At 40.4% G+C, this 20316-nt stretch overlaps 2 protein-coding genes across 2 annotated transcripts in view; one reads left to right on the top strand and one right to left on the bottom strand.

The window, feature by feature from the left end:
* Positions 1 to 1115: 1115 nt before the first annotated feature.
* On the bottom strand, positions 1116 to 10594 carry CEP19 (centrosomal protein 19). Its single transcript, XM_060150370.1, has 3 exons — positions 9904 to 10594; positions 5010 to 5209; positions 1116 to 4388 (listed from the first exon to the last, which is right to left on the bottom strand). The coding sequence occupies exons 2-3, from the start codon at positions 5137 to 5139 to the stop codon at positions 4027 to 4029; spliced, it is 492 nt and encodes a 163-aa protein (XP_060006353.1). The 5' UTR covers positions 5140 to 5209; positions 9904 to 10594; the 3' UTR covers positions 1116 to 4026.
* PIGX (phosphatidylinositol glycan anchor biosynthesis class X) overlaps positions 10173 to 20316 on the top strand; it is a 26359-nt gene continuing 16215 nt past the window's right edge. Inside the window, exons 1-3 of the mRNA XM_060149036.1 lie at positions 10173 to 10346; positions 10422 to 10614; positions 12072 to 12135. Coding sequence (XP_060005019.1) covers positions 10173 to 10346; positions 10422 to 10614; positions 12072 to 12135 — 431 coding nt within the window. The remainder of the gene's footprint in view (positions 10347 to 10421; positions 10615 to 12071; positions 12136 to 20316) is intronic.

Genomic DNA, 20316 nt, shown 5'->3' with positions numbered 1-20316 from the left:
GGTCGGGGAAATAAGATCCCACATACTGCAACTAAGCCTTCGCCCTGCAACTACTGAGCCCACTCTCTGCGTGCCGCAACTAGAGAAACTGCATGCTGCCAGGAAGACCCAGTGCAGCCAAAATAAAAAAAGAAAGAAAGAAGGAAGGAAGGAAGGAAGGAAGGAAGGAAGAAAGGAAGGAAGAAAGAAAGAAAGAAAGGAAGGAAGGAAGGAAGGAAGGAAGGAAGGAAGGAAGAAAGAAAGAAAGAAAGAAAGAAAGAAAGAAAGAAAGAAAGAAAGAAAGAAAGAAAGAAAGAAAGAAAACGTTGCCCACCATTGAGTTCAAGAATCAAGTCCTTAACTGCTGCAGTCACTGACCTACAATACACCCTGAAATGAATTCAGGGCGAAAGATCAGGATGAGGCACTCTGTGCTCTAGGAAAACTGACAGAACTGGCCCTCAGATAGATATTTTCAGGAGAAATTTTTTATAAACCCGGATCCTTGCATCTTCCCATACTTAGAAAAGCTGTCTATTCCCCATGGCTAGTAGCAACCTTCTACTGAGATGTGTGCTTGGTTGCACAAAATCGCCTTACCTCTTTCAAACAGTTCTCAGAGCTCTCTGAGAGACTGCCTCCCGGGTTATAATACTCAGTTTCATTCGAACAAAATTTTCCATTTCTTTCTTAGATGGGCTATGGATTAATTTTTTTCATCGACATACTCGCCCTTCATTTTCACCTTAACTACTCACTCTTACCCCGGCTTCTCCTCAGTCTCACTATAATCTGATGGTTCTGCCTGGCTCATTAAGAAGAAGACTGGACTTCCAGTGGCGCAGTGGTTAAGAATCTGCCTACCAATGCAGGGGACATGGGTTCAAGCCCTGGTCCGGGAAGATCCCACATGCCGCAGAACAACTAAGCCCGTGTGCCACAACTACTGAGCCCATGTGCTGCAGCTACTGAAACCTGCGTGCCTAGAGCCCATGTTCCATGACAAGAGAAGCCACTGCAATGAGAAGCCCGCACACCGTAATGAAGAGTAGCCTCCACAGCTCGCCACAACTAGAGAAAGCCCGCATGCAGCAACGAAGACCCAGCAACGAAGACCCAGCAACGAAGACCCAACACAGCCAAAAAATAATTAATTAATTAAAACAAAAAAAAAGAAGACTGAAATCATGAACCTGCCCCTGACATCATAACTGGACTATCATCAGTCTTCTCTCTTACTTCCCTTTCCTTTATTTTTTTATAAAATTTTATTGGATCATAGTTGATTTACAGTTATGTGTTAGTTTTAGGTGTACAGCAAAGTGCATCAGTTATACATATATATATATCCACTGTTTTTTAGATTCTTGTCCCATATAGGTCATTACAGAGTACTGAGTAGAGTTCCCTGTGCTATACAGTAGGTCCTTATTAGTTATCTATTTTATATGTAGTAGTGTGTATATGTCAATCCCAACCTCACAATTTATCCCTCCCCAGCCACCCTGCTTTCCCCCCTGGTAACCATCATAAGCTTGTTTTCTACATCTGTGACTCTATTTCTGTTTTGTAGATAAGTTCATTTGTACCATTTTTTAGGATTCCACATATAAGTGGTATCATACGATGTTTGTCTTTCTCTGTCTGACTTACTTCACTCAGTATGACAATCTCTAGGTCCATCCATGTTGCTGCAAATGGCAATATTTCGTTCTTTTTTATGGTTAATACTCTATGGTATACATGTACCACATCTTCTTTATCCATTCCTCTGTGATGGACATTTAGGTTGCTTCCATGTCCTGTCTATTGTAAATAGTGCTGCAGTGAACATTGGGGTGCATGTGTCTTTTTGAATTATGCTTTTCTCTGGGTATATGCCCAGTAGTGGGATTGCTGGGTCATATGGTAATTCTGTTTTCAGTTTTTTTAAGGAATCGCCATACTGTTCTCCATAGTGGCTGCACCAATTTATATTCCCACCAGCAGTGTAGGTGGGTTCCCTTTGCTCCACACCCTCTCCAGCCTTTATTATTTGTAGACTTTTTTAAAAAATTAATTAATTTATTTAATTTTGGCTGTGTTGGGTCTCCGTTGCTGCGCGCAGGCTTTCTCTAGTTGCGGCGAGCGGGGTCTACTCTTCATTGCGGTGTGGGGGCTTCTCGTTGCAGTGGCTTCTCTTGTTGGGGAGCACGGGCTGTAGGCGCACGGGCTTCAGTAGTTGTGGCGCATGGGCTCAGTAGTTGTGGCTCGCGGGCTCTAGAGCACAGGCTCAGTAGTTGTGGCGTACAGGCTTAGTTGCTCCGCAGTATGTGGGATCTTCCGGACCAGGGCTCGAACCCGTATCCCCTGCATTGGCAGGCGGATTCCTAACCACTGTACCACCAGGGAAGTCCCTATTTGTAGACTTTTTGATGACGGCCATTCTGACTGGTGTGAGGTGATACCTCATTGCAGTGTTTTTTTTGTTTGTTTGTTTTTTGTTTTTGCGGTTCGCGGGCCTCTCACTGCTGTGGCCTCTCCCATTGCGGAGCACAGGCTCCGGACGCACAGGTTCAGCGGCCATGGCTCACGGGCCCAGCCGCTCCGCGGCATGTGGGATCTTCCTGGACCGGAGCACGGACCCGTGTCCCCTGCATCGGCAGGCGGACTCTCAACCACTGCACCACCAGGGAAGCCCAAGAATGACCTCTTTAATGAGGCTTTTAATGGTAAGGAGAGTAGGGATGGACAGGTGGAAAGAATGAGTAACTTTTATAGCTTTATTTAATGGGTATTAATTTCCTTGCAGAAAACAGGATTTCTACCAATTAAATGATATTCTAATATGAAGAAAGATATATCTGTACATATATAACCTTGTTCAACAAAGATCTTCTCTTTGGAGATACAAACTCATGAATAGGCCTAAACTGGCTGTACATATGTTCATTTATTATGGGTAGATTTCCCATTTTACAAACAAACCTCTTATTTATGGGAAGAGGTTCAGGGTTTCAGAATGTCTTTAGTACATATTTCCTGATACTGGGGCAGGGGGATGGGGCAGAATTCCCCTGCTATCCATCAGATTACATCCACTTGAAGCTGCAGGGCATTCTGCAGGGCTACTCTTCTACTCCAGAGTTAAATAGATATAAAAACAATGCATAAAGAATAATCCCCTGGGGCTTCCCTGGTGGCGCAGTGGTTGAGAATCTGCCTGCTAATTCAGGGGACACGGGTTCGAGCCCTGGTCTGGGAAGATCCCACATGCCGCGGAGCAACTAGGCCCGTGAGCCACAACTACTGAGCCTGCGCGTCTGGAGCCTGTGCTCGGCAACAAGAGAGGCCGTGACAGAAGAGGCCTGCGCACCGCGATGAAGAGTGGCCCCCGCTTGCCACAAGTAGAGAAAGCCCTCGCACAGAAACGAAGACCCAACACAGACAAAAATAAATAAATAAATAAAATTAAAAAAAAAAAAAAGAATAATCCCCTGGCAACCACATATACCCTCTGATCTTATCAAACTATAATTTGCTTACTTTTCCTCAAGTAAAACGTTCTAATTCCTCTCTCTTTACCAATCCCCTGCAACATCCCCCTTTTTTTCCTCCCAGTTTAATCTGGAATCCTATATAAGCTTCTATCCAAATACTACCATTTCAAGGGCCAGGCAAAGTACCATCTTGCCACTGATGGACAAAGTCCTCCCTGACTATTCTACCCTACCGTAATCTAGGTTCTGATCCTCTCTAGCCTTTATCAAGCATTTGGATCTAATGCTTCCTAATACCATTAAACTAGTTTTTCATAAGCTTTTGACTTATCTTCCAATTAGACTGTAAGCTCCTTAAAGGCAGATTCCTATATTGTTTTCCCTATATTCCATATGCACCTACATAGTAGATGCTCTACATATCTTGGTTTTGAAAAGTAACATGGTCAATCCAAACATGACCCAATATGCATAGTGTTCTTTACAGATTTTTCTACAACCAATCTATGGTCTTGTATAAACATGGATTTTCTGCTACCCAATACTTTTTTTTTTTAGTTTTTGGTTATCAGGACTCGTCAGCTGACTCTGTGTCCCAGCCACAGGACTGTAGTTGTTCATCCTGTGGGAACTCCACTTCAATGTCATAAACAAAATTTGGATCATCCTTCTTCTTCTGATTTTTCTCAAAAAGTTCATCCATGATGCTCTTCCTTTTGGCAAGTTCCTTGTCATCTAGTTTGTTCAGGTCTTCCTCAGGATCAATGGTTGTTTCCCGCTGAATTTGTTCCATTGTTTCTGCCAAACTCTGCCCCCACAAGTAACCTCGTAAAAAACTGAATAACTTCTCCAGTTGCTTCAGGGATACCTGTTCCAGGTAACCCTTGTGTCGTGGATTATTCTTTAATTGTTCAGCAGCTCTGCTGCAATCTAGGAGGGAGAAACAAAATTATTATACCACACGCAACACCACAGACTATTCAGGTACCACAAGTTACTGAAACCATTACCTGTCATTATAGTCAAGTAGCTAACTGGCTTTTGGGAATGAACTATTTTACAGAACTATTTCTTTATATACAGCTTTGAGTGTGATGGGGGAAGGAGGGATATATTTTTTATTTCTGTAACTTAAAATCACTTTGAGGAGATGTTAAATACTTTCAACTGGAGAAAACATCTGAGAAGAAAAGTAGTTTTACAGCTTTAGATATTAGTACTGGTACCAAGAAAATATCAAGATTACAACTAATAAACACATTTGGAGGGAGAGAAGGGAATTAATATTACTGAATAATGCTATCTCATTTAACCCACACTGCAGATCTCAAAGGGTGGGATTATCAATTTCCTTTTACAGATTAGGAAACTGATGCTCACCAAGATTAAGTAATTTAGCCAAGATTTCATACCTATCCTGACAGTCACGACTTGAACCTTGGTCGGTCTAACTCTGAAGTCCATGTCATTCCATTACATGAGACTCAAATCGTTCTTATAAACTGACTCAGCGAATATTTAAGATAGGAGGCAAGATAAAACATAAGATACCTGAATACTTTGAAAAGTTTCGGACAGGCATGATGCGCTGGCGACTTTTCCCCTTCATTTCATTCTCATAGATTAAGATAACAGCCGGAGGCTGGAACCTAATTCCACATTTCTTGGCAGTGCACATCATTCTCACATACACTTCACGGTAAATCAGAGGAAATCTGATGAAAATGTGTTAGTCGCATAATGACTTCCTGCTAAAGGGGAAAAAAATTAAGTGTTGGATAAATCACACTCTCCTCTACTTTTCCTCCCCAGCAGATCTGAATCTACTCCAGTTCTGGAGATGCATAGTCAGCTCAAGCTCAGTATTTCAAGAGCTACCTGGAAAGTTCAGTTTGGCCCCAGGTTATCTTTAGTCTATAGAGTCCCTGGTTCATTGAGGGGTGTAGATTTGTTCACACATGAACCTAGAAATGCAGTTCAGTTTGGATCTCTTCGTGTACTGTACTCTTAACCAAAGACTGTATATGAACCTCTGAGTCAGCCCAAGAATCAACTTACAGGATCTTTTTTGTTTACCAATTAAACAAGTATGTACAAGCACCCTCTATGTCAAGGTACTAAGAGTTTTTTAATCTTACATATTATGTCCTGAGGGGTTCACTAGACCAGACCTCTCTCCTTTGTACTTCCCCAATCATTCTACTCATTGAGTTTTTTGTAACTACTTACTTTATCACTTTTCTTTTCCTTCTATTCTATATGCTCCATGAGGGCAGGGAACATATCCACTGTTCACCACAATATCCCCAGCACAATATCTGGACTGTAGTAGGTATTCCATTGTTTAATTCAATGTGTTAATAGAAGACACAGCCCCTGTACATCCTCGAAGTGTTCACAGTTTAGAAGTCTGATCAAACAAGGCAATAATCAGCCTCCACATATTTGAGGCAATAAAGCTTACATGGCTTTTATTTCAACTTATTTGTCTCACTACATGATGTTTTTTTCAGTTACAAGAAACATTTTATTTATTTATTATTTTTTAATCTTTATTGGAGTATAATTGTTTCACAATGTATTAGTTTCTGCTGTACCACAAAGTGAATCAGCTATATGTATACATATATCCCCATATCCCCTCCCTCTTGCGTCTCCCTCCCACCCTCCCTATCCCACCCCTCTAGGTCATCAGTGTCAGCTGATCTCCCTGTGCTATGCAGCAGCTTCCCACTAGCCATCCATTTTACATTTGGTAGTGTACATAGGTCAGTGCTACTCTCTCACTTCATCCCAGCTTCCCCTTCCCCTGCTGTGCCCTCAAGTCTGTTCTCTATGTCTGCGTCTTTATTCCTGCCCTGCCACTAGGTTCATCAGTACCATTTATTAAGATTCCATATATGTATGTTAGCATACAGTATTTGAAACAACCATTTTTTTTTTTTTGGTGAAACAACCATTTTAAAGGTTAATACTTTCCATTCCCTCTTCCCTTCCCTGCTCTCAATGCCAAAATATACTTAATTATAGGGACTGCTTTAGATGTGACTATGATATTCTCAGAAAGATTTGCAAATGTCAAAGAACCTGGAGGTAAAGCAGCATAAGGATGATATCTTCATAAATTCAGTTCTGTTAGAGAATCACTAGGAACATGGTTACTTAATACATGTTCATTGTAGAAAACTGGGATGGGAGTGGGGAAGGGGGAGGAAGAGACATACAAAATAATCATCCCTGATTCCTTCCAGTCTTTCTAGGCATAGTTTTTTGTTTGTTTGTGTTTGGTTTCTTTTTTTTTTTTTGGTTTGTTTTTTAGCTATAGTATGTTTTTATATCATACATACTATTTCCTACCTTTTAAATTTTTACAAAATTTTATTTTACGGACATATAGTTGACTTACAATGTTGTGTTAATTTCTGCTACACAGCAAAGTGATTCAGTAATAAATATAAATACATATATTCTTTTTCATATGCTTTTCCATTATGGTTTATCACAGGATACTGAATATAGTTCCCTGTGCTATACAGTAGGACCTTGTTTATCCATTCTATATATGACAGTTTACATCTGCTGATCCCAAACTCCCAATCCATCCCTCTCCTATGCCCCCTCCCCCATGGCAACCACAAGTCCATTCTCTATGTCTGTGAGTCTGTTTCTGTTTTGTAGATAAGTTCATTTGTGTAATATTTTAGATTCCACATATAAGTGATATGATATGGTATTTGTCTTTCTCTTTCTGACTTACTTCACGTAGTATGATACTCTCTAGGTTCATCATGTAGGTGCAAATGGCATTATTTCATTCTTTTTTAAGTCCTGCCTTTTAAATTTAACAACCTATGTAATTTTGCCATTAAATGTCTTTCTAAAATGCAACTTTTTATGACTGCAAATGTTTTGTCCTATGCATATACCATAATCTATATTATTCACCCCTTCCTATTGGATGTGAGAATTTTTACTCTTAGGAAATGGATCATACTGTGTTGGCTAAAAAGTTCATTCGTTCCATAAGCTGGCTCTAGTAGCGCTTAGTTGTCTTTAACTTCATTTGAAACAGTTTTGTTAGACTGTATTGTGACAGCTGTCATATCAGTGTACATTAAAATTGGTGAATTTTTGTGTAGCTGTTTTAATATAGAAAATAGGGGGAAAAAACAACATTTTCGGCATATTACGCTTTATTATTTCAAGAAAGGTAAAAACACAACTGAAACGCAAAAAAAGATTTGTGCATTGTCTGGAGAAGGTGCTATGACTGATTGAACGTGTCAAAAGTGGTTTGCCAAGTTTCGTGCTGGAGATTCCTCGCTGGATGATGCTCCACGGTCGGGTACACAAGTTGAAATTGATAGCCATCAAATCGAGACATTAATTGAGAACAATCAACATTATACCATGTGGGAGATAGCCAACATACTCAAAATATCCAAATCAAGCATTGAAAATCATTTGCACCAGCTTGGTTATGTTCATCGCTTTGATGTTTGGGTTCCACGTAAGTTAAGAGAAAAAAACCTTCTTGGGGGCTTCCCTGGTGGCGCAGTGGTTGGGGGTCTGCCTGCCGATGCGGGGGACACGGGTTCGTGCCCCCGTCTGGGGGGGTCCCGCGTGCCGCGGAGCGGCTGGGCCCGTGGGCCATGGCCGCTGGGCCTGCGCGTCCGGGGCCTGTGCTCCGCAATGGGGGAGGCCACAGCGGTGAGAGGCCCGCGTAACGCAAAAAAAAAAACAAAAAACAAACAAACAAAAAACCTTCTTGACCGTATTTCTGAATGCGATTCTCTACTTAAACGTAATGAAAACGTTCCGTTTTTAAAACAAATTGTGACGGGCGATGAAAAGTGGATACTGTACAATAATGTGGAACAGAAGAGATGGTGGGGCAAGAGAAATGAACCACCACCAACCACACCAAAGGCTGATCTTCATCCAAAGAAGGTGATGTTGTGTATATGGTGGGATTGGAAGGGAATCCTCTATTATGAGCTCCTTCTGCAAAACCAAACGATTAATTCCAACAAGTACTGCTCCCAATTAGACCAACTCAAAGCAGCACTTGACAAAAAGTATCCGGAATTAGTCAACAGAAAATGCATAATCTTCCATCAGGATAACGCAAGACTGCATGTTTCTTTGATGACCAGGCAAAAACTGTTACAGCTTGGCTGGGAAGTTCTGATTCATCCAATATATTCACTAGACATTGCACCTTCGGATTTCCATTTATTTCGGTCTTTACAAAAGTCTCTTAATGGAAAAAATTTCAATTCTCTGGAAGACTGTAAAAGGCACCTAGAACAGTTCTTTGCTCAAAAGGATAAAAGTTTTGGGAAGATGGAATTATTGAGTTGCCTGAAAAATGGCAGAAAGTGGTGGAACAAAATGGTGAATACGTTGTTCAATAAAGTTCTTGGTAGAAATGAAAAATGAAAAATGTGGGATTTCCCTTGTGGTCCAGTGGGTAAGACTCTGCACTCCTGATGCAGGAGGTCTGGGTTTGTTCCCCGGTTGGGGAACTAGATCCTGCATGCATGCTGTAACTAGGAGTCCGCATGCAGCAACTAAGAGCGCCTACGTGCCTCAATGAAGACCTGGTGCAGCCGAAATAAATAAATATTTTTTTGAAAAATGTGTCTTTTATTTTTACTTAGAAACCAAGGGAACTTTTTGGCCAACCCAATATATAAAAAACTGTTATCAAATTACTGTGCTCTGCCTCTGATCTGATGCCATGATCCCACTCCACCTCTTCTTTTTTTTTTTTTTAAACAAATACTACTCCCAGTTCACCTCACTAAAATTTGTTGTTAGTAGACTTTCTAGAAGATCCTACTGAGCACAATACAAATTCCATACACTCAAGCAAATGGCTGTATTAATAAATGATATATGCAAGTGATGCTCAATAATGTAGTTTGACTACACTCTTTTCTTTCTTTTTAAAACTAAACTTTTATTTTTATTAAAGTAATGTTCGTATGCTGTTTAAAATGTAACATAATTCTATGAGGTTTATAACAAAAAACTGTTGTCCTCTCCCCTTCCCCTCTCCATAGGTAACGAGTTTCTTTTAAATGTTTCTTCCAAAATTTATCTTCATATTTCTTAACAGTATGCTTATACTGCTATCTTCAGTTTTAGGTAGTATCTTCTGACATCTTTCCTCTTTAAGACATCCATCCTAGAGCCCTCCGCTCTGTTCCAATCTGCATTGGATACTCTCCAGCTCTGCTTACATATTCAATTCATGAAGACAGACGACACATTTACCCAGCACTTCTTCCTAGACATTAATACTTTTCTCCTCAAGGATCAGTGACCTGCATAATCTTGCCAAGCATCCCCACAGCACCTAAAGTGTACGGATTTTGCCATCAGGTAGACGATCCTCTCCCTATCCACGCCCCCACTAGTGCAAGACTGACTTTCTTACCCATAGAGAAGTACATAAAATGCATCTTCTGCAGGTCAACGTCTAAAATCTCCGTGAGGGGGTGTTTCCACTAACCGTAGGACACCTAGGAGCACTCGACTTTGAGGCCAGGCGCAGCCTGGCGCAGCAGAAAGAGGCGACAGCCACAGCTCCGCACCGTGGGGTGAATACCCCGGCAGGAGGCCCACATCGGCAAATACCTGGAAGTGGAGGTGGACGCCGGGAGCTGGGCTAGGCTATCCCCAGGACACCGCGCGGAGCTCAGAGTCATGCTGGGGTCCCGCGGAGCGGTCCCTAGAGCAACTGCCCTGGCACACGTCACGGCGCTTCCGCCGCTCCTCGCTCCACCCCCGACCGGGAGTGCGAGGGGCGGGGCGACGAGGGGGCGGACCGCGGCCTCCTTGACGCCGGAACTTTCGGGGGCCGGGGATGCGGGGAGCAGGGTAACTGCTGGACCGCTGGCGTGCGCGCATTGAGTCTTCCGTCCCGGTCTCTAACTCCGTGACAGCGCGCTCTAGGAGCGGTGTGAGGCGTGTGCAGGTTCCTCCGACCGCAGTTTGTCCCCGCGCGCTCTTCTGGGGCGCGCGTTCTCCGGCGTCCTGGCTACCCCGGCCGTGGCCGTCCGGGCGGTGGCCTGGCTGCTCCTCTGGGAGGTGGCTGGACTCACCTGCTCGCCAGCCATAGCCTTCAACACCACACCCACCGACGCTGGTAAGGGGAAGGGCGGGGCTTCAGGGGTGAGGGCGGGGTTTAGGGCCGAGAGGGTGGGGAGCACTCCAGGCTCCCCAGTACTCTCCCTTCCGCGCTTAACAAAGGTACTTCTCGCGACCCTAGAGCTGTAGGGTGAGCTGCAGGAGGTTAAAAACAAAGGCCGCAAGCTTCCTGCTACTCCCCCCGCCCCGCCCCCCGTCTTCATTGCTTTGTGGCTGCTCCTGGTTCTCTGGAAAGTCGGACTTTGTTCGTGCCCCGGTCTGGGAGGATCCCACATGCCGCGGAGCGGCTGGGCCCGTGAGCCATGGCCGCTGGGCTTGCGCGTCCGGAGCCTGTGCTCCCCAACGGCAGAAGCCACAACAGCGAGAGGCCCGCAAACCGCAAAAAAAAAAAAAAAAAAAAAAAATGTAAAGTACAGACGTGAAGCGTCTTGGGATGCTCTTGGAATGCGTGAAGCTTCTGACCACTACGGAGCCAGCAAAGTCTAAGCGCCCTATGAGGTGTGCGAACCCCAATCTAGAATACGTAGTGTGTGTTGTCCTCGGGGGACGTGGAAAGGGGAGGAAGACTAGTTTCGTTTTACAAACATTTTTGATAATGGACTAGATTGGGCTAGGGTTTCTTTATGACTCAGGGCTGGGCAAGCGAGTTGATTCACTTCTTTGGGCCCGAGTCCGTGGGCAGAACTGCTGTGCTAGGCGCTGTGGATCCAGCCCTCGTGGAGCTTGCATTGCAGTAGGGGGAGATGTATACAGTGCAGTAGTAATTACAATAAAGTGACAACGTTTGATAGGGAAAGGAAAGTCAGTACAAATCAGGTGAGTTTCTCTGTCTTTAAAACGAGGATATGAGACTAGTATCTCAGTCAGTGCAGTTCTGCTTTTGTGTTTACATATTAAGTTCCCAAATTTATTTGAAGAAAGGATTACTAGGCCAAAAAAAAAAAGAAAAGGATTACTAGGCCAAAAAAAAAAAAAAGGATTACTCCCAAATTTATTTGAAGAAAGGATTACTAGGCCAAAAGGATTACTGGCCATTCTGTTGTTTTTGGTGTCCTGGGATCACCTGAATAAAGTAATATAAATAGCGAACACTTATATAGAGTGCTTGCTATATGGTTGACCCTGTTCTAAGTGCTTCTACATATATTAAATTCTCATGACAACTAGTAGAGAGAGAAACTATATTGCCCAAAGTCACACAGCTGTTAATAGACAGACTGGGGTTTGAAACTAGCCAATCTAACTCCAAAGTCAAGACTTTTAACCCCTATGCTATACTAGAAATAGATTTATATGTAGCTCAAATTGCTTAAGTTTTAAAAGTTTTTGTTTTGTTTTTAGGTTGGTTAGATTTTCCAGGCAATTAAAGCCTATTCAAACTATTATTTTCTGATTATTTAAATATTCTTTCTTTGAGTGCTTATTTTGTTTAAAAAAATCTTTTCATGCTTATAGGCATAAGGGCCACTTGTTCTGAAATTATTTTGAGGCAAGAAGTTTTGAAAGATGGTTTCCACAGGTAAGTTGCCCATTGACTTACACTTACATCAAAATACTGTTTCAATGTAATTTAAAGCAAAAAATCAATAGTTGAAAAATGGATATACTGAAAAAAAATTACTTGCCTTCTTAAAGTTATAAGTGACAGATAATGTGATTCATAGTTTGAAATAATGATTAAAATAACAGTGGAGAAGAGAAGGAGAAAACAAACATTTATTATTTACTACACATATCTATTATATATTTATATAGCCAGACGCTATATATACAGTATTCCGTTTAATCTTCACAGTGGTTGTAAGATAGATGATACCTTTCTTGTATTTCAGATGAGGGACTAGGGCTCAGGGAATTTAAATAATTGTGTAGAGGTTAGGGTGGTAGAGCTCTGATTCAAATTTATAACTATCATACTCCAAGCCACACTCTCAAGTACTAAGATATTATACCACCCAAAATCACTATTTCTAATTTACAAGACTTGGTTCCAAAGACCAAACTATTTCCAAAAAAGAAACTATCCTCAAAAATGAATATTTGCCAGTATTAAAGATATTTAAAAGACTGGTAAAATGTTGTGGAAACTGTTCCATAAGAAATTCCCAAACTTTAAAGCTTCTCAAGGTGGTCACTTTGAAATTATTATCAGATATTTGACTTATAAATTCTGATACATATATTTTTTAAATGCCTTCATTTTATAAGTCACCTTAAACTAAAACAACTCACTCTCCTCACTCTTCAACGTTAGCCTACAAGTGAATGGCTAGAAGGTGTAGTAGAAAGAACTTGTTTTTTCTGTTTGTTTGTTTTTAATTCAGATAAATTTGGGCTCAAAATGTAGCTCTATTATTTAGTATCTGTGTGGCCTTAGTCAAGTTACTTAAGTCACTGCTACCTTACTGATAAAGGTGGACAATGATAGTATTTCCTTACTAGGGTTGTGATGATTAGATCGGAGAATATATGGAAAGCTCCTTAATGTAGTGCTTGTCACATAGCACATACCCAGGAAATGTTAGCTATTATTATTATTATTATTATTTTTTTTTTTTTGCGGTACGCGGGCCTCTCACTGTTGTGGCCTCTCCCGTTGCGGAGCACAGGCTCTGGACGCGCAGGCTCAGAGGCCATGGCTCACGGGCCCAGCCGCTCCGTGGCATGTGGGGTCTTCACGGACCGGGGCATGAACCCGTGTCCCCTACATCGGCAGGCGGACTCTCAACCACTGCGCCACCAGGGAAGCCCAGCTATTATTATTAATAATGAGATAGGTGATCAATCTGGGCAGTACAATTTCAAAGAGGAGGTGTGACTATAAAGTATAAAACTGATTTTGGGAGGGAATTCACTTCTGAAAGGAGTTTTTGACAGAGTTCCAGACACATTTTAAGCAATATCAGGGTAATTATGCCAATTATATATCTTCTCTCTTTAACATAATTGGAACGTATTTCCAAGAGGAATGGGAGATAACTGATTCCAATAAGGAAGAAAGAAGTAACTGAAGAGACTATCGTGACAACAAAAGTAGCTGTCCAACTCTAAGTACTGAGGATAAAAAGCAGGATATAAAACCAACAGTGAAGAGTGACAGAACCCATAAGAATAGCTTCAGAAACTAGAAATCTCAGAGTTATTTGAGACCTTCAGAAAATGCCGACAATCATTTTTTAAAAAGGCTTTTTTAGTTATGTTTAGAGCAGGTATAGTCTTGAGAGGGTAGATGAAGAAATATTAACATATCATAGAAAGTAGAATTTGTTAGCCCCTCTTATTTCTGTCTTCTTGGTCAAGAAGAATTAATCCCACTCTGGAAAGGGCCAAGTGGTTATTGGTGGTAGGAAACTGAAGTGCAGAAAATGTAAGGGAATTAATTACACAAAAGGGCCTTAATGAATATAAATGAGTTTAGAGTCTCCCCTCTCTGATGAATTATATCTCATTGCAGTAGGAGAACTTGCTTAAACCATTGCTGAACTTCTGTTTGTCATCTTTGGATGATCTGGAAGTTAGTTATTGTAGATTCTGGGCAAAATTCTAGGCCAGATTACTAAAACGATGGTTTGTGAACACAGAATAGAAACTGTTGGTTTCTGGGGACTTGCATGAATAAGCTTTATTACAAGCTTATTTCTTTTATAGAGTTACTGGACAGGTGGATCAGAGGAATGCTACAGCTATAGTATATCTGATTTTCTGTAAGTCTTTTGATGAAATTTACATGTTATATTTGAGAACAAGGTGAAGAATGTGAACTGAAAGGTAACACAGGTGAATAACTTCAGAAAGATTAACAAATACATCCGACATGTTTTGGTTAATTGGTTGAATTCATCTTGGAGGGAGGTCCTGAAGAGTCTCTGTCTTCTTAAATATATGTGTTTTTTCTGATGATAAGATATTACATGTTCACAAATACATATATAGTATCCAGAAGAAAAGAGATAATAGATATAGTCTACTTTAGAATATATTTAGAAGAATTAAAGCAATATATATATATAGATAGATAGATAGATAGCTGCTCTTGATATTTTATAGAGGCAGAATGAAATAGTGGCTAACCATTTGGGCTCTAGAGTATAACTATTGGAGTTTGAATCTTAGCTCTTGGCTGAGTTACTTAGTCTCTCTGTGCTTTGCTTTCCTTTCCCTCTTTCTTTTCTTGAAAGAGGGAAAATATTTTTGTTTACTCACATGTATATACACAACTTTTGGATTTAATTGATTTTTATATTCTGTGATTAGCTTTTGCATCACTAGAAATGATATTTTGGGGCAAAAATAGAATATAACAATGCCATAGAAACTATTCAGAATTCTTTCAGTGAATGCAAATTATTAGGAAAATAAACTGCTATATGTAAAATTACCTCAGACTACTTTAAAGAATAAAAGCAAAAAGTATCTATAGAGATAGCTGCTCTTGATATTTAATTCTTGGAATTTCTGCTGTGTTCCTAGAGCAATGAGTTCATATAAATTTATTGATTATCTGAGAACCAGAAACTAATATCATACACAAAGCCTGAAAACGTTTCCCCATACTTTTTAAGTTGGAGATGATAATTTTTCTATGAAGAGAGTAACATGGGTATTTTATCCTAGTGCTTTGTCTTCTTACAGGTAAAATAGGAATTATAATAGTACTATTTCATAGTGTTTTTTTAAAATTAATTAATTTATTTTTGACTGCATTGGGTCTTCGTTGCTGCACGCGGGTTAATTTCTTTAGTTGTGGCGAGCAGGGGCTACTCTTCGTTGGCGGTGTGCCGGCTTCTCATTGCAGTGGCTTCTCTTGTTGCGAAACACAGGCCCCAGGCACGTGGGCTTCAGTAGTTGTGGCACACGGGCTCAGTAGTTGTGGCTCGCGGGCTGTAGAGTGCAGGCTTGGTAGTTGTGGCACACGGGCTTAGTTGCTCCGCGGCATGTGGGATCTTCCCCCACCAGGGATTGAACCCGTGTCCTCTGCATTGGCAGGTGGATTCTTAACCACTGCACCACCAGGAAAGCCCCCATAGTGGTTTTTTTTAATAAACTTCATTGAGTTTGACAACTATATACACCCATGTAACCATGTAACCAGTCAAAATATAGAACATTTTCATCATCTCCAAAAATACTCATGTGCTACTTGCAGTTATTCTCCCTCACCCATACCCACACTCAGACAATCACTGATCTACTTCTGTTACTAGATAGATTTTCTGGAATTTTATATAAATGAAATCATACAGTATGTACTTTTTGATATCTGGCTTCTTTCACTCAGCATTATGTCAATGAGATTTAACGATGTTCTGTATGGTAGTAATTTGTTCTTTTTGTTGCAGAGTACTGAAATTTGTTTATTCATTCACATATCTATGGCATCGGAGTTGTTCCTAGTTTGGGGCTATGGTAAATAAAGCTATAATGAGCAGTTGTGTACAAGTCTTGGTGTGGACATGTTTTCATTAATTTTGGGTAAATATCAATAAACAGAATTGCTGGATATATGATAGATAAATGTTGAACTTTTTAAGAAACTGCCAAACTGTTTTCCAAAGTGGTTATGCTGTTTTACATTCTCATCAGTAACGTATGAGAGTTCTGTTTCATACATTATGAAACAGAACTTGCCAGCCACGTCCTTGCCAGCACTTGATATGGTCAGTCTTTTTAATTTTAGACTTTCTGGTGCATGTGTAGTGGTATCTCATTGTAATTTTAATTTGTATTTCCCTGATGAGTAATGATATTGAGCATCTTTTTGTGTGCTTATTGTCCACTAGTATATCTTCCTTTGTGAAGTGTTTTAGTCTTTTTTTTTTTAATTGAAGTATAGCTGATTTGCAGTGTTGTGTTAATTTCTGCTGTACAGGAAAGTGATTCAGTTATACATACGTATACATTCTTTTTTATGTTCTTTTCCATTATGTTTATCTGAGGATATTGAATATAGTTCCCTGTGCTATACAGTAGGACCTTGTTGTTTATCTATTCTATATGTAGTAGTTTGCATCTGCTAACTCCAAACTCCCAGTCCATGCCTTCCCGTTGGCAACTACAAATCTGTTCTCTATGTCTGTGAGTCTGTTTCTGTTTTGTAGGTAGGTTCATTTATGTCATATTTTAGATTCCACATATAAGTGATATCATATTGTATTTGTCTTTCTCTTTCTGACTTGTGAAGTGTCTTAGTCTTTTGTCCATTTTTAAACTGGGTTGTTTGTTATTTTATTATCAAGTTTTAAGAATTATAATTTTTTTTTTTTTTTTGCGGTACACGGGCCTCTCACTGTTGAGGCCTTTCCCGTTGTGGAGCACAGGCTCCGGACGCACAGGCTCAGCGGCCATGGCTCACGGGCCCAGCCGCTCCGCGGCATATGGGATCTTCCCGGACCAGGGCACGAACCCGTGTCCCCTGCATCGGCAGGCGGACTCTCAACCACTGCGCCACCAGGGAAGCCCCAAGAATTCTAATTTTGATGCAGTATAGTTTATCAAACTTTTTCTTTTGTGGTTCATGGTTTTTGTGTCCTGTGTAAGAAATCCTTGTCTATTCCAGGATCATGGAAATTTTCTTTTAGAAGTGTTATATGGAGTATGATCCATTTTGAATTAATTTTTTTATATACTGTTAGGTAGGGGTTGAGGTTAATTTTCCATATGGATATCCAGTTGATCCAGCATCATTTGGTGAAAGGACTGTTCTTTCCTCATCAAATTACCTTGACACATTTGTTGAAAATTAATTACCTTATATGTGAGGATCTATTTGTGTACTGTATTCAAACTATGGCCCATAGGCCAAATCCTGCTCATTTTGTACACCCTTGAGCTAAAAATGAGCCTGTGCTCCGCAACGGGAGAGGCCACAACAGTGAGAGGCCCGCGTACCGCAAAAAAAAAAAAAAGATAAACTGATAAAAGCTAAATAAATGGAAATACTATATTCATGCATTGGAACATTAATTAATATTAACATATCAGTTCTGTACAAATTGATCTAGAGTTTCAACAGAATCCCAACCAAAATTTTATGAAGCTTTTTTGAAGAAATCTACAAGTTGATTTCAAAAGTTATATGAAAATGCAAAGGGTCTAGAATAACCAAAACAACTTTCAAAAAAAAAGGTGAAGGACTCAGACTTCCTGACTTGAAGATGTAGCATCAAGCTACAACTATTATCAAAATAGTACATTACGGAACATACCGATCAGGGGTTGGCAAACATTTTCTGTAAAGGTCCTAACAGTAAAATTATTTAGGCTTTGTGAGTCATATAAGGCTTCTGTTGAATATTTTTCTTTGCCTTTTTTTAAAACAACCTTTAAAAGTGTAAAAATCATTTTTAGCTCAAGGGTGTACAAAATGAGCAGGATTTGGCCTATGGGCCATAGTTTGAATACAGTACACAAATAGATCCTCATATATAAGGTAATTATTTTCAACAAATGTGTCAAGGTAATTTGATGAGGAAAGAACAGTCCTTTCACCAAATGATGCTGGATCAACTGGATATCCATATGGAAAATTAACCTCAACCCCTACCTAACAGTATATAAAAAAATTAATTCAAAATGGATCATACTCCATATAACACTTCTAAAAGAAAATTTCCATGATCCTGGAATAGACAAGGATTTCTTACACAGGACACAAAAACCATGAACCACAAAAGAAAAAGTTTGATAAACTATACTGCATCAAAATTAGAATTCTTGGGGCTTCCCTGGTGGCGCAGTGGTTGAGAGTCCGCCTGCCGATGCAGGGGACACGGGTTCGTGCCCTGGTCCGGGAAGATCCCACATGCCGCGGAGCGGCTGAGCCCGTGAGCCATGGCCGCTGAGGCTGCGCGTCCAGAGCCTGTGCTCCACAACGGGAGAGGCCACAACAGTGAGAGGTCCGCATACCGCAAAAAAAACAACAAAACAAAACAAAAAACAGCCCAGGTGGTACTCTCTTGAAATTCATGAAAGTGGTCCTTCACAATACGAAGCACCAGGTTTGACATGCCAACAGCAGGCTCTCCCAGAAGTACTAGTTTGTACCAGTGTACTGTATTTTATTTCCAGTGTTTGGCCCGGTGGGTCTTGTTGCTCCTTGATTAGCCATGTTTAAATTTGAAAGAAGTCCCTAATTTCAGTCTCTTAGATCAGTTTCCAGGATGCGAAGTGTCAGTTTTTCTCTTTCTGGAACTAAAGGAACCTGAGACCACACATGCAGGGCTGTGGGGCTGAAGCTACCTGGCAGCAGATCCCAGGCATAGCCCGAAGGACAAGAGAGAAGCTGAAGCTGTGGCTTTGGTGGAGGCGGTGTCTCCTCCTCCTATTGATTTCCAATTTAATTCCATGTGGTTAGAGACCATATTCTGCATGATTTCAGTTCTTTTAAACTTGTAGACTTATTGCCCAGCGTATAGTTTTTCTTATGCACTGAGTGTGATCTGTAAATGTTAATTAGATCAACTAAATTGAAGGTTGTCCATGCCTTCTGTATCCTTACTGATTTTCTCTCTACTTGTTCTATCCATTACGGAGAGAAGGGCGTCAAAATCTTTTTCTCTAATTGTGGATTTGTCTGTTTATCCTTGTAGTTCAACCAGTTTTTGCTAAGAAGTAAAATACATGAATACTTTGAAGCTCTGTTTTTAGGTGCATAAAGTACATTTAGGATTGTCATATTTTCTTGATGATTGACCCTTTTATTTTTGTGTAATGTCCTTCTTTATCCCTGACAATATTCCTTGTCCTGAAGTCCACTTTTTGTGTGTGTGTGTGTGTGTGTGGTACGCGGGCCTCTCACTGCCGCGGCCTCTCCCGCCCAGGAGCACAGGCTCCGGACGCGCAGGCCCAGCGGCCACGGTTCACGGGCCCAGCCGCTCCGTGGCACGCAGGATCCTCCCAGACCGGGGCACGAACCCGCGCCCCCCGCATTGGCAGGCGGACTCTCAATCACTGCGCCACCAGGGAAGCCCCTGAAGTCCACTTTTTTAGTATTAATATAGCCACTCCATATTTATTGTTATTAACATTTACATACATTTTCCCATCCTTCTACTTTTATCTGTGTTTATACTTAACGTTTCTTGTAGACAGCATATAGTTAAATGTTGATATTTTATCCAGTCTGTCAATCTCTACATTCTAATTGGAGTGATTAGACTATTTACTTTTAATGTAAATATAGATTTGATTGGTTTGGTTTAAATCTATCCATCTTGCTACTTTTTTTCTGTGTTTTTTTCTATTTGTCCCATCTAATCTTTTTTTATTTTTTCTGCCTTATTTTGAATAAATGGAATATTTTTTAATCATTCCATTTTATCTCCATTTTTGGCTTATTAACTATACCTCTCTCTTTTTAAAAAATTGTTTGCTTCAGGGTTTACAATTTTAACTTATCATAGTCTACCTTCAAATAATATTATTGTATACCATGAATAATGTATGAATCTTATATCAGAATAGTTCACTTCTTTCTCCTCCCCTTTATGCTATTCTTGCTATACGTTTATTAACTTTACATGTTTTGCTTATGTTATAAACACTACCATATATTATTGTTACTTTTGCTCTGAACAGCCAGTCATATATTTTTTACATTATTATTTATTTTAATTGTGGTAAAATGTCCGTAACATAAAATTTGCCATCTTAACTGTTTTTTTTTTTTAACATCTTTATTGGGGTATAATTGCTTTACAAT

This window comes from Lagenorhynchus albirostris, chromosome 5, assembly GCF_949774975.1.
Source record: "Lagenorhynchus albirostris chromosome 5, mLagAlb1.1, whole genome shotgun sequence".
Lineage (NCBI taxonomy): Eukaryota > Metazoa > Chordata > Mammalia > Artiodactyla > Delphinidae > Lagenorhynchus > Lagenorhynchus albirostris.
This window is presented reverse-complemented; position numbering and strand designations above follow the sequence as displayed.

What these genes read in the sequence shown, in the direction of transcription:
- CEP19 (XM_060150370.1), bottom strand. Translation starts at nt 5,139, where the DNA reads ATGATGTGCACTGCCAAGAAATGTGGAATTAGGTTCCAGCCTCCGGCT. An exon ending in AAACTTTTCAAAGTATTCAG is followed by an intron (nt 4,389 to 5,009) that starts GTATCTTATGTT and finishes TCTCCCTCCTAG; the next exon opens with ATTGCAGCAGAGCTGCTGAA.